A 14,507-nucleotide genomic window follows, 5' to 3' on the forward strand; every position below is an offset into this window, starting at 1 on the left:
TCTCTCCTCTACATCCATTCAAAGTGCTGAATTTATAAAGCTTGCCTGACAGTTCAGAAGAAAGGGGGCAGAGAGCTGAAGTTAGAGCTCTCCTCACCGAGCTCTGCAGTGTGAGAGCTGATTGAAGGAAAGACACCCCCCCCCCCATCACACAGGAAGAGAGCAGAGACCAAGACCTCTTTCACATTGAGACGTGGAGCTGCAGTGACGGTATAGCCACGCTATTTGTAGCGCGGCTATACCGTCGTATTTACCGCAATATTCGGGCGCTAGCGGTGAGGTTTTAACCCCCGCTAGCGGCCGAAAAAGGGTTAATACCGCGCTTTCCCATTGATTTCAATGGGAAGGCGCGGTATAGGAGCGGTGAACGCTCCTATACCGCAGTAAAGATGCGGCTAGCAGGATTTTTGGAGCGCTCCTGCTAGCGCACCGCTTCAGTGTGAAAGCCTTCGGGCTTTCACATTGAACACTACAGGGCAGGTTTTTTCATGCGTTATAGCAGCGCTATTTTTAGCGCTGTACCGCATGAAAAACGCCTCAATGTGAAAGGGGCCTAACAATCAGCTGGAGGTCCCTCCTGCGTCACCGTTTTTCTCTTGGTGTCAGGAAGACTTGTCAGAAGTGACTCATGCTGATAGCAGAGGAAGGAGGCAGCAGACAGAAATGACACTTAGTAATCTGGATATAGACAATTTCACACTATAAAAAGGGATATGCTTTGTTCATATTTCATGTATAAGGTTTACAAACACTTTAAATAGCAAATTCCAGGAACCTCGTCCTTAATTTAGGAGTCACTGACCTGGAACAAGCATGTGCATATCATGCAGAGAGGATAAGAAAGACAAGCGCAAAATATGCACTGCCGATCAATTCAGCAGTGGCCGCTCCTATAATTCAATCCCGACAGGTAGCCTGTAAATTAATTCAACATTATGACTCAATAGGGTCCAAGGTGCCCCCTTGAGTCAGACCTATAGCTCTGCAATTGGCAAATGTCATGCTCTCTACTGATTGGAAAGCTGTGGCTGCATCTAAGTAAGGGGCATATTGGACCTGGGTAGAGAGACCACTGCTTCCCCACAGATAGCAGGGGGACTTCTCTGAACCTGCTGGCAGGGGTACAGACTTTAACTCAGGACGTGGATAATTTTTACAGGAAAAACAAAACTTATTTTAATGCATCTGGAATAAGTTTTACCTTTAACCAGAAAGTTCATTTGGGCTTTAAGATATAGTAGTTCAATTTTTGTGTAAGCTTAAGAACCCTTTCACAATGGGGCGGCTTTCAGGCGTGTTAGCGCTGAAAATAGCCCTGCTAAGCATCTGAAAACTGCCTCTCATTCATTCCAGTGCGACTGTTCACACTGGGGTGGTGCGCTTGTGGGACGTTCCGAAAAGCCCTGCAAGCAGCATCTTTGGGGGCGGGTTGGGACGGCTGTATTTGGCGCTCCCAAAACGCCCCTGCCTATTGGAATGAATGGGCAGCGCTTCAGAAGCGCTGCAACACAGGCGTTTTTAATCCCCTCTTTGGGGCTAAAAAGCACCCCGCTAGGGGCCGAAAAGCACTGCTTAAACCAGGGGTGCCAAACCAGTGGCCTGGGGGCCAGATGTGGCCCGCGACCTCCTTCTCTGGGGTGGCAGGTAGGCAAGCCCAGATTGCAGGTTGCCTACCTGCCATACCAGAGCATCAGTGTTCTGAATGAAGCCAGCGGTAGAGAAAGCAAGCAGCTGCAGAACAGAGCCACATAAGCCAATGCTTCCTGTATAGCACCGGCTCCTGTCATAGGTGGAGTGATACCAAATGCACTCTGCCTGGGACACCAAGTTTATTACTAAAATCACAGGGCCGGATTCAGATAAATTGCAGTATCTGCCGGCGTGGCGTAACATAGCTCACATTCGGTACGCCGCCATAACTTAGGGCGCAAGTTCCGTATGCAGAAACAACTTGCGGCCTTAGTTACAGCGGCGCAACGTATGTGTGGCGGCGTAAGCCCGCCTAATTCAAATGGGGATGATGTGGGCGTGTTTTATGTAAATGCACTGTGACCCCATGTATTTGACGTTTTTCACGAACGGCACATGCGCCGTCCGTGGAATTTCCCAGTGTGCATTGCTCCAAAGTACGCCGCAAGGACGTATTGGTTTCGACGTGAACGTAAATGACTTCCAGCCCTATTCGCGAACGACTTACGCAAACAACGTAAAATTTTCAAAACTCGGCGCGGGAACGACGTCCATACTTAACATTAGCTACGCCTCATATAGCAGGGGTAACTAAACGCCGGAAAAAGCCTAACGTAAACGGCGTAAAAAAATGCGCCAGCGGGACGTACGTTTCTGAATCGGCGTAAATACCCAATTAGCATATTCCTCGTGTAACTATACGGAAGCGCCACCTAGCGGACAGCGTAAATATGCAGCCTAAGATACGACGGTGTAAGACACTTACGCCGGTCGGATCTTAGGGAAATCTATGCATAACCGATTCTCTGAATCAGGCGCATAGATACGACTGCCCGCACTAAATAGATACGACGGCGTATCTGGAGATACGCCGTCGTATCTGAATCCGGCCCAGTGTATATAGGGACATATCTGTTGTGCAGTGGTTACTGGGCTGCTTTCAAACAAATCCGCAGGTGTAGTGCAGTGCTCCTGTGGCTTACCTGCACTGAGCCATAGACTTCTGGTTTTACCTGTGGGTTTGGTGCACGTTCAGAACGTGCACCACACCTGTAGGATATGATAGAATTCTATGGCAAAGTACAGATAACCTTCAAGAAAGGCACAGCTGCATCCACGGTGTGGGTAGAACACAGACCAGTGTAAAAGTAGCCTTAGGCCCCTTTAACATGATCTGTCTCACCCAATCTGACCCTCCATTCACCTCTATGGAGCGGCAGATGTAAACAGACTTTTTACACCTGCCTACTTCCAATCCGATCTGCTAAAAAAAACAGAAGTGGTTCCGTCCACTTCCATCTGATCAGGCGAGAGGGCCAATAGAGTGGGACGTGTCCGAGTCCACATTGCATACGCAGAGTGACCGAAGACCTGTCATCTGCTCATTGTGGCCCGCGAATGGTTACCAAGTCGCTTAAGTGGCCCTCGCTCTTCAAAAAGGTTGGACACCCCTAGCTTAAGCAGTGCTAAAACGAGCGGCGCCAACACAGCCACGGCCCCAGTGTGAAAGGGGCCTTATGATAACTAGCTATCTTTAAGAATCCTGTATAGATGTAGATGTGTGCTTATGTGTATACACCGATCAGCCATAACATTATGACCACTGACAGGTAAAGTGAATAACATTGGTTATATCGTTCTAATGGCATGTAAAAGTGGGTGGGATACATTAGGCAGCAAGTGAACATGTGTTGTGTTCAAAGCAGGAAAAAAATAAGCAAGCGTGAGGATTTGTATGGCTTTGACAAGGGCCAAATAGTAATAGCAAGATGACTGGGTTACAGCAACTCCAAACCTGCAGCTCTTGTGGAGTGTTCCTGGTCTGCAGTGATCAGGACCTACGAAAAGTAGCCCAGTGACAAGATCTTAGGCGGCCAAGGTTCACGGATGCACATGGGAAGCGCAGGCTGGCCCGTGTACTCTGATGCGAAGGTTACTCAAATTGCCAAAAAAGTTAATTTTGGTTCTGGTAGGAAGTATCAGAACACACAGAGCATCGCAACTTGTTGTATATGGGGCTGCGTAGCCACAGACCGGCCAGGGTGCCCATGCTGAGCAGTGTCCATAGCCAAAAATCACCTACAATGGGCATGCAAGATAAAACTGGACCTCGGAGCAATGGACGGTGGTGTTGATTTGACCTCCAAATTTTTCAGATCTCAATCCAATCAAGCTACTGTGGGATGTGCTGGAAAAATAAGTTAAATCCATTGAGGCCCCACCTCACAACTTACAGGACTTAAAGCGTAACTCCACTTTTGTTGAGGAAAAAAAAAAAAAAAAATACTCCTCTGGATTATCTGTGTACATTACAAGATAGAGAATATATATATATATATATATATATATATATATATATATATATATATATATATATATATATATATATATATATATATATATATATATATATATATATCTAATCACTTTGTTGCAGATTCCTATCTTTTGTTATTCTGAAGAAATCCCTCTGTGCCAAGTGAGTCTAATGGGTGTGGTTTCATAGTTAACCAGCTGCAGCACCTGTAGAGCTCTAATGAGGAAATCTGCTGGGCCTGCATCCCTTAGATGTGTTCCTATTGGAAGTATCGCACCAAAAATAAAAATTTTGCTCCAGGGGATGCCTGATATCCGACTAGTATCTTAGTGCAGACTTCTGGGAAAATAAAAATCGGTAAACCAATCACACAAACAGAAAATTATAGAGAGACCGGTCATATGTGTGCCCTGGAGCGTATAGCTCACCGGCCACCCCTGGAGCAACGGGGCATGTCGTGGACGGCCCAGCACGTAGCGAAAGGCCGGCACATGCTCGATGGCCGAACATGGGGGACTACAAAGATCGAGGATCCAGCCTGTCACCCAGTCGGCAGTTGATTGTAGATCCCAGGATTCAAAAATGCAGGAAAAAAAAAAAAAATAATAATCGCAAAAATTCTCCAGAGCACATGGGCCCAGAGGAGCCATGTCTTCTCCTTACGCTAGGCAGAAAAAAAAACTGGGGCTGCATGATGCAGAGAGAGGGATGTACCCGGGGGACCCGCCCCCTGGGAGGTGCTATACTGAGAGAAGTGTTTTTAACACTTGAAGTGCTGTTTTTTCAGCCTAGTCATCTCCTAAAAGGAAGGTAGATAACCCTAAAGTCAATTGCTGCTGTGTCCGTCCATGAACGGAAGAGAAAATGAACCGTCACTGGCAGGGAAGGGGTTAACATCAGGGGCAATCAAAGGGCTAAATGTATTCCCTGCTAGTTTTCCAATTGTGTGGGGGAGAAGATCTCTGTGTGTACTTCCCCGCCAGAACAGGGATTCTGCCCCTCTGTGGAGCGATCGCGGGTGGCTGTCGAACATCGGGTCTGCCGGACCCGCGGACTGGCTCCCCCTCCGTGCAGCGGGCACAGCATCTAGTGCACAAAACAACGTACAGGTACGTTGTTTCACGCAACAGAGCCGACCTGCCGCAGTATATATGCGGTGGCCGGTCTTGAAGTGGTTAACATTCAATTACAATATGACTTGTAATGCAATATGACACTATATCGTTTTTTAGTTATTTGCTTTTTTTTGCTTTTTTTCCCCCATGAAAGTGGAGTTACTCTTTAAAGGGTCTTCTACCGACAGCTTGATGCCAGATAAAACAGCGCAACTTCAGAGGTCTAGTGGATTCCATGCCTCAACAGGTCAGGGCTGTTAGTAGCAAAAGGGGGACCTACTCAATATTAGGTGGGTGGTCATGTTATGGCTGATCTGTATACATTTAAACACATTCAGCAGCTCTTGGAACACCAGAAACACATGAATAGTACTTCCTATACTGTACGATATATACTACTTCTAAATAAAAAGACCTAAAATGCAATGGGTCACCTTGGGAGCTCTGGGAGGACTCGGTAGAGGAGGAGCTGCTCTCCGTGTCTTCTTTCACTTCCTGGATGGTGGCACTGGTCGTCTCCACCACACGCGAAGCCTGCTGAAGCGTTTCTGTCACCAGCTGTCTGGTTTGTTCGCTCATGACTGTGGCCTGAAACGTCACCGGCTTTGGCTTTATTAGGACCTGAGAACAACAAAAAAACACTAGTAGCTTAGGATTCATTTCTAACAGTACTACCAAAATGTCACAATCATGGAGGGGTCTAGGGCAGATAGATATTGTGCTTAAAGCGGAGGTTCACCCTAAAAAAACATCTATGTACCATCCCATCCAGCATACTTGCGTCAGCTACAGTATGCTTTTTTTTTTTGCGCTGTATTTACCGTTTAATCGTTTCTTTTCAGAAATGTCCTTATTTCTTTTCAGAATCCCGCGGGAAATAGGCGTTCCTATGAAGAGGGTAACATGATTGACGTCCAGCTATGGCACGTCACGCGTTCCCAAAATAGCCGGACTAGGTCTTGGCTCTTCACGGCGCTATACGGTGCCTGCGCACAGACTAGGCGCTGACTGCGCAGGCGCCGTATACAGCAGAGTCTTATTTCGGCTATTTTCGGAACGCGTGACGCGCCATAGCCGGACGTCAATCATGTTCCCCTCTTCATAGGAACGCCTATTTCCCGCGGGATTCTGAAAAGAAACTAAACGATTAAACGGTAAATACAGCTCAAAAAAAAAAAAAAAAAACGCAAGTATGCTGGATGGGATGGTACATAATTCTTTTAGGGTGAACCTCCGCTTTAATTGTCTGATTGTCCTAGAAGACAGCAGGGACCCGTGGGATAGCGCAGCGCGAGTTGCGCATGCGCAGTAGGGAACCTGGTCGTGAAGCCGCAAGGCTTTGCTTCCCGATTCCCTTACCGAAGATGGCGGCGGCAGCACCCGAGAGCCAAGTGATAGATCGGCTTTAGGTGCTGACTATGCGGGTGCCCTGGACAGGCAAGTGTCCTTTTTTTAAAAGTATTAGCAGCTGCTGAAAAAAAAAAAAAAAAAAAAGGCAGACCTCCGCTTTAAAAAGAGGTTGTAAAGGTACAATTTATTTTTTCCTAAATAGCTTCCTTTGCCTTAGTGCAGTCCTCCTTCACTTACCTCATCCTTCCATTTTGCCTTTAAATGTCCTTATTTCTTCTGAGAAATCCTGACTTCCTGTTCTTCTGTCTGTAAATCCACACAGTAATGCGAGGCTTTCTCCCTGGTGTGGAGTGTTGTGCTCGCCCCCTCCCTTGGACTACAGGAGAGTCAGGACGCTCTCTAACACACAGCTCCTTTATCTGCAACGTAGGTAGCTGCCTGACTCTCCTGTAGTCCAAGGGAGGAAGCGAGCACGACACTCCACACCAGGGAGAAAGCCTCACACACTCACATGCTTCAGTGCTACATGCACCTTTTTTAGGGTGAATTTTTTATGCTTTGGGCAGTCCATTCAAATGAATGGGCTGCCTTAACCACTTAAGGACCGGACCAATATGCTGCTACATGACCCAAGGGGTTTTTACAATTCGGCACTGCGTCGCTTTAACAGACAATTTCGCGTTTTTTCGACGCGTCTCCCAAACAAAATTGGCGTCCTTTTTTCCCCCACAAATAGAGCTTTCTTTTGGTGGTATTTGATCACCTCTGCGGTTTTTATTTTTTGCGCTATAAACAAAAATAGAGCGACAATTTTGAAAAAAAATTCAATATTTTTTACTTTTCGCTATAATAAATATCCCCCAAAAACATATATAAAAAAAAAAATCCTCAGTTTAGGCCGATACGTATTCTTCTACCTATTTTTGGTTAAAAAAAAAATATCGCAATAATCGTTTATCGATTGGTTTGTGCAAAATTTATAGCGTTTACAAAATAGGGGATAGTTTTATTGCATTTTTATTATTTTTTTTTTTTTTTTTTTACTACTAATGGCGGCGATCAGCGATTTTTTTCGTGACTGCGACATTATGGCGGACACTTCAGACAATTTTGACACATTTTTGGGACCATTGTCATTTTCACAGCAAAAAATGCATTTAAATTGCATTGTTTATTGTGAAAATGACAGTTGCAGTTTGGCAGTTAACCACAGGGGGCGCTGTAGGAGTTAGGGTTCACTTAGTGTGTGTTTACAACTGTAGGGGGGTGTGGCTGTAGGACTGACATCATCGATCTAGTCTCCCTATAAAAGGGATCACTCGATCGATGCAGCGCCATAGTGAAGCACGGGGAAGCCGTGTTTACATACGGCTCTCCCCGTTCTTCAGCTCCGGGGAGCGATCGCGACGGAGCCGCGCCATCGTCCCGGATCGTTCCCCGAGGGAATCCGACCGCCGCAGGGGGGGGGGGGGTCTTGATCGGACCCCCGACCAGGCAGGGACGTACAGGTACGCCAATGTGCCCGTCCGTGCCATTCTGCCGACGTATATGTACATGCGGCGGTCGGGAAGTGGTTAACACAAGGCACTATATCGTGCATGCCATAACAGAGCAATAGCGTGAACAGGCCCTGATACTTACATTTTACTTGCTCCCCCACCCCTCCATTTGACTGCTGGAAGTGAAGAGCGTTGGGCTTAGTGCAAGGGCCAGTTCTCAAGCAATGTTCCATGAGGTTGAAGTAAGGGGGGGATATCCCCCAAGGTGAGAAAAAAGCACTACCTACGCACCTGGGTCTTCCCCTGCTGGCCATACACTATCTTGGTGGGAATAATCTTGGTAGCCGGTTGGACAGTTGAACCGATGCCCTTGGGTTGTGTGACAATCATCTTGGTGATTGGTCGGGAGGCTGTAATGATAGCTGGCTTTGCACCCGCAGGTACAGCTTGCAGAGCTTTATCACCCTAAGAAAAAAAAAATGTGCAGAAAAATGTCACTTAGGCAAGCTGAATTGTGTAGCGCTCACATCCACAAAAGGAAGCGTTGCTGGTCCCCTTTCAGACAGTCTATAAGAAAAATATTCCAAATATGCAGATCATTTGTATATACACCCAACAAGTACAGTTTCCTGGGAGATGTGACAAAGTGGATGGATGCATCAAAAAGCTAGAGTTCAAAGGAGGAATACTGACTTTAACCCCTTCATATCCAAGACCCCTTTCATGCTGGGGCGGTTTGCAGGCGCTATTGCGCTAAAAATTGCACCTGCAAACCAACCTGAAACAGCGGCTGCTGTTTCTCCAGTGTGAAAGCCTGAGGGCATTCACACTGGAGCAGTGCACTGGCAGGACGGAAAAAATAAAGTCCTGCTGGCCGCATCTTTGGAGCGGGTGAAGGAGCGGTGTGTTTACCGCTCCTGCCCATTGAAAGCAATGGGACACCACAGCTATACCCAGAGGCGATTTGCAGTGGTTTTTAACCGCTAGCGGGGGGGTGGGGTTAAACTACCCCACTAGCGGCCGAATAGCGCCGCAAAATTAGCTGTAAAGTGCCGCTAAAAATAGCGGCGCTTTAACACCATTGCACCTCCCGCCCCAGTGTGAGAGGGGCCTAAGGGTAAAAATGCGAAACTTTAGCATGTGTTAGTAAAACTGTACACATCACAACTACTTTTTGCATCTAATTGGATTATACCATTTTTAATTAATTTTGTTAGTACAAATCAGGCTCTCATTTGGTGCCAAAATTGTAATGCATATCTCCTTATTTTTATTTTTAAAAGGAAAACTGTCCCAAAATACACTTAAAGCAGAGGTTCACCCTAAAAAACAAGTTTCTACCATGAAATCCAGCATACTAGCGTGAGCTACAGTATGCCTTTATTTATTTATTTTGCGCCGTACTCAGTTTAATCCCGTAGTTAAGTTTCAGACTCCCCGCGGGGAATGGGCGTTCCTATGCAGAGGGGAACATGATTGACGGCCGGCTATGGCGCGTCACGCTTCCCGAAAATAGCCGGAGTAGAACTCGGTTCTTCACGGCGCCTGCGCACAGACTAGGAGCTGACTGCCCAGGCGCCGTGAAGAGCCAAGTCCTATTTCGGCTATTTTCGGGAAGCGTGACGCGCCATAGCCGGCCGTCAATCATGTTCCCCTCTGCATAGGAACGCCTACTCCCCGCGGGGAGTCTGAAACTTAACTACGGGATTAAACTGAGTACGGCGCAAAAAAATAAAATAAAGGTATACTGTAGCTCGCGCTAGTATGCTGGATGGCATGGTAGGGGTGAACCCCTGCTTTAACTTTTTATATTCCCCCCCCCATATGTATATTTCTTGCTACCAAATAATCCAAATTAAATTCTCCTGCTCCTGAAAATTGCAGTGATCCCACACATGTGTACGTTAGTTGTTGTGTGCACCTGTGGTACAGCCCAGAAACAACGATGCACATTTTTGTATTTTTATCCTGCCTAAAATACAAGGACACTATAGGCAAAAATGGGGCAAACATTTTCGTGCAAAGAATTTTCGTATAGTGCGTACACAACTTTCAACAGCCGATTCCGAGAGAAACAAAAACGGAGGAGGGAGGATTTCCAATGTTGATGGGCGGGTTTTGCAATGTTGATGGGCGGGTTTTGCACGAACTATTTAACTCACAAAAGAAGCAGTATTTTAAAATAATGGACAGAGATAAGGGCGGGTAGTTCAAGGTTGATGGCCGATTTAAATACTTGCCACGGTTTTTTATTATGCTTATGACTTAAAGGGGTTGTAGAGACAAAAATATTTTCCTCTTAAAATAAAGTCTGACAGTAGCTGATAAAGTAAAAAGTAATGTTTTGCATTATAACTAGTTTGATACCTGTTGAAATCGAGCTGTTTTATTCACCTCCGTCACTCCTGAATCATTATTCTCACTGACTTCCTGGTTTGCGGTGCGCATTCATTCTTGCTACATCACGGCCTAATGGGAACTACAGTTCCCATTAGGCTTAGACTCCATGCCTGTGAGGGATAAGAGATCATCTTCACGCAGGGCTGTAGTCATAGGGAGGGGGTGAGCACATTCTGCTTTCCACCATGCAAAACGGCTCAGATGCTGGTGGAAAGCAAGAAGAGGAGTGACAGGAAATGGCATTTTCAAACCTGGATTACTGTATTTTGGAGGTCAAAAGGAAAAACGAGGTAAGTGATATTTAAATGCTCTAGCTTACAGCAATCAATTGATCTAATAAAAAACGAACCTTTAGTGTTCCTTTAAACCCATTGCAAAACCCGCCCATCATTTGTTTTAACACGCCCCGCTAAGACGTGTACTCTATTGCTAAAATCACCCCCGCCCCTTGCAGAGTAGCACAAGCATCGGGAGCGTGCGGCATGCGTCAGTCATTGCGCAGGCGCCATGTAGAACCAACTTTCAGATCTACATTGGCTATTTTCAGCGGCTTTGTTGAGGTTCGTACTGCGCAAGCGGCGCGCCTGCGCAGTACAGGGTGGTCCTTATCCGCCGGGGGGTGGGGGGTGGGGGGGGGGGGGGAGAAAAAACCTTCATCGGTAGAGCACTGCATCACAAAAAATGGCCTGGTCCCGCAAATGCCCCCGATGCCTGAATAGAATACATGCCGCCCCCGCCACGTTAATCAGCGTGCGGGGAACATTACAGGCAGCTTTCGTTTGAATAGCTGTATTCCCCGCCGCGCATAGACACTCCCCCTTGCTCGGGATTGGACAGATCAGTCCAATCCCGAGCAAGGGGGAGTGTCTATACACGCCGCGGCAAGGAATGAACAGCTATTCAAAACGAAAGTTGCCTGTAATGTTCCCCGCACGCTGATTAATGCGGTAGCAGCATCATCTACTAGGCGTGGGGGGACATGGCTGCAATATATGTGGGGGGACATGGCTGCAATATATGTGGGGGGACATGGCTGCAATATATGTGGATTTGGTACTGGTGTAAATTTTTCATACAGGACATTTTAAATCACACTTCAAATTATTCTTGGGTGAGAGAGGGGGGGGGGGGGGGGGGGTTGAAGGGTAAAATTGTGATGGCAGCACAAATGAGCCCCATGTGTACTTACACTGGCGTTTAGCAAGGTTGTCACAACATTCTTCCCAGGAATTCCCTGTATGGTCGTCCCTTTCCCAGTGGTTTTCTGCACCACAATGACATTTGGTTTAGAAGTCATGGGGATGGTGGTTATTTTTGTTGTCGTTCCTTGACAAGAAAAGAAAGAAAAAAAATAATTAAAATAAGCTATGTCCAAGAAACGTGGCTGGCCATACATGGAAAAATATCAATAGCAAAAAATATATCCCATCAGGTACATTATTACAACAGTTACCGTAATAAAAAAAAAAAATTAAGTGATATTCTTTTTTTCTGTTTAACAAACATGTCATACTCACTTGCTCTGCACAGAAAAGCCCTGATCCTCCTGTTCTCTGGTCCCTGCCAGCGTCCTGGCCCCTCCCTCATGCCAAGTGCCCCCAGAGCAAGCAGCCGACTATGGGGGCACCCAAGCAGAATCGCTCCCGAGCTGCTACTTCGCGTGTCCATTCACACACAGAGCTGCTGCTCAGGCCCACCCCCTCTCTCTCCTAAATGGCTCACTGGCTGTGATTGACAGCAGTGGGAGCCATTGGTTCCAGCTGCTACCTTAGCCAATGAGGAGTGAGAGTGCCCGAGAGCCAAGGCCCTCGTACACATTGCACAATCAAGGTGGGCTTTAGGCAAGTATTGGGGGGGATGCTGCACAGTGAAGGTTTTTTACCTTCATGCATAGAATGTATGAAGGTAAAGAACCTTGAACCTTTTAGAACCACTTTAGGTCACATGTATGTATTGAATCACCAAAGTAAAGCAAACCAAACAATTCTAACTATCCAATTTTCTTTTACTCTTACTTATATTAAAAGTTTATTTAAACTTAAGACCAAAAGAGAAAAAAAAAAAAAAAAAAAAAAAAAAAAAAAAAAAAAGTTCTCCCTTTTTAAAATTATACCATGCAAAGTATTTGTTTTTACTTGTTTCTGTTTAATAAGTTCCAAAAATACCCATTGATCTTGCCAAAAGTCATGCGAGTTAATAACTTCCCGTGCTCTGTGTGTTCTACAAGATAAACAATGACACCATTTTCAGATATAGCTGAGGAATACAGAACCACATTCCTCTATATTATGTAGAAAATGAGGAGGGGAGGGGGGGGGAAGGGGGTTATGTATACCTATCTGGTTTCTGCTGACCTCATACAATATGGTGAAATGCGTTTAGTCATGCTTGGGCAAGAAGGGTGCCACTACCAGAATCACCAAATAAAATGAAATAAATAAATGCAATCATCACATTTAAAGACTGGTAAGCATAATACATTTGTGCGTTTAGATACGCTTTAAGACGCACAGAAAAAAAAAATTATATATATATATATATATATATATATATATATATATATATATATATATATATATATATATATATATATATATATATATATATATATATATATATATATATATATACACACACACACATATATATACACACACACACACACATATATATACACACACACACACACACACACACACACACACACACATACACACACACACACACACATATATACACACACACACACACACACACACATATATATATATATACACACACACACACACACACACACATAAACACTAACTTTTTTACCCTGAAAATAGAGGGTAAACTGTGCCTGTGTGATATACGTAGGGGGCTTTTTTTTCCTGAAACATCCCTCTTAAAGTTAGGGTGCGTGTTATACGCCGATAAATACGGTATAAATTCAGGGTTGACAAAATCCGGGCGCCAGGTCGCAATTGCGACAAGAAATCGTGACCTGGCGCCCGCCAGTAATTGTGGCCGCGGCTTTGCGGCTTTGTGAAGTCCCAAGCTCTTCCTTCTGTGAGCTGTGACCTTCTGTGAGCTGGCGCCATCTGGTGGTGGCCGTTGGCATTACAAGTTAAACAACTGTTCTAATGTGTAATCTTTCACTGCCATCTCCTTCCCTCCAAGTAGAACCCCCAAACATTATATATATTTTTTATTCTAACACCCTAGAGAATAAAATGGTGATCGTTGCAATACTTTCTGTCACGTCGTATTTGCGCAGCGGTCTTACAATCGCACTTTTTTGGGGGAAAAATACACTTTTGTTAATTAAAAAATAAGACCACAGTAAAGTTAGCCCAATTTTTTTTATCGTGAAAGATAATGTTACGCCAAGTAAATTGATACCCAACATGTCACGCTTCAAAATTGCATCCACTCGTGGAATAGCGACAAACTTTTACCCTTTAACATCTCCATAGGTGACGTTTAAAAAAAATCTACAGGTTGCATGTTTTGAGTTACAGAGGAGGTCTAGAGCTAGAATTATTGCCCTCGCTCCAACGATACCTCACAAGTGGTTTGAATACAGTTTACATATGCGTATGTGTTCGCTTCTGCTCGCGAGCTCGTCGGGACGGGGGGGGGGGGTTTTCTGGCTCCTAACTTTTTTTAGCTGGCTCCTAGATTCCAAGCAAATTTAGCAAACCCTGCGGTATATATATATATATATATTATATATAAAATCACATGGGGTGATTTTCTTCTTTTACCTGCTGTCCGTGGCAGACGTGCTGCTAGCACTATATAAAAAGGGCACTGAATAAACAGTGGAGAGTTTAATGGGCCAGAGCAGCAGAGTTACAAGGTGTCACATGAATGTAGCGCCGTCTGGAGACATCAGCCCATCACAACACCTTGTAAGACAGACACAGGGCAGCTGTAACCAGAACTCTCACACTATAAAATAGCTGAAATAAAATAAATAGAAGAAAACGCCCTCTGCCCTACAGATAGGAAAGAAGGAGACACCAATACATTCCAGAAGGTGGGATAAACAAAATGTATTTGGTAAAATGCATTTCAAGCCATAGCATTCAGAATCCAATATGTACAGATCATTAAAACAGAACATTTAATTGCTTGCTATTGCTTTTTGGC

General features: G+C 45.2%; 1 protein-coding gene across 13 annotated transcripts in view; it reads right to left on the reverse strand.

Annotated features, from left to right (window-relative positions):
- Positions 1 to 14,507, reverse strand: part of EMSY (EMSY transcriptional repressor, BRCA2 interacting) — a 110,466-nt gene that overhangs the window by 64,542 nt on the left and 31,417 nt on the right. For all 13 annotated transcript variants that reach the window (XM_040340015.1, XM_040340012.1, XM_040340008.1 and 10 more), the window contains 3 exons: positions 11,560 to 11,696; positions 8,262 to 8,435; positions 5,556 to 5,742 (listed from right to left, as the gene is read on the reverse strand). In XM_040340015.1, the coding sequence (XP_040195949.1) occupies positions 5,556 to 5,742; positions 8,262 to 8,435; positions 11,560 to 11,696 (498 nt within the window). The remainder of the gene's footprint in view (positions 1 to 5,555; positions 5,743 to 8,261; positions 8,436 to 11,559; positions 11,697 to 14,507) is intronic.

The sequence above is a fragment of the Rana temporaria genome, chromosome 2 (assembly GCF_905171775.1).
Source record: "Rana temporaria chromosome 2, aRanTem1.1, whole genome shotgun sequence".
Taxonomy (NCBI): domain Eukaryota; kingdom Metazoa; phylum Chordata; class Amphibia; order Anura; family Ranidae; genus Rana; species Rana temporaria.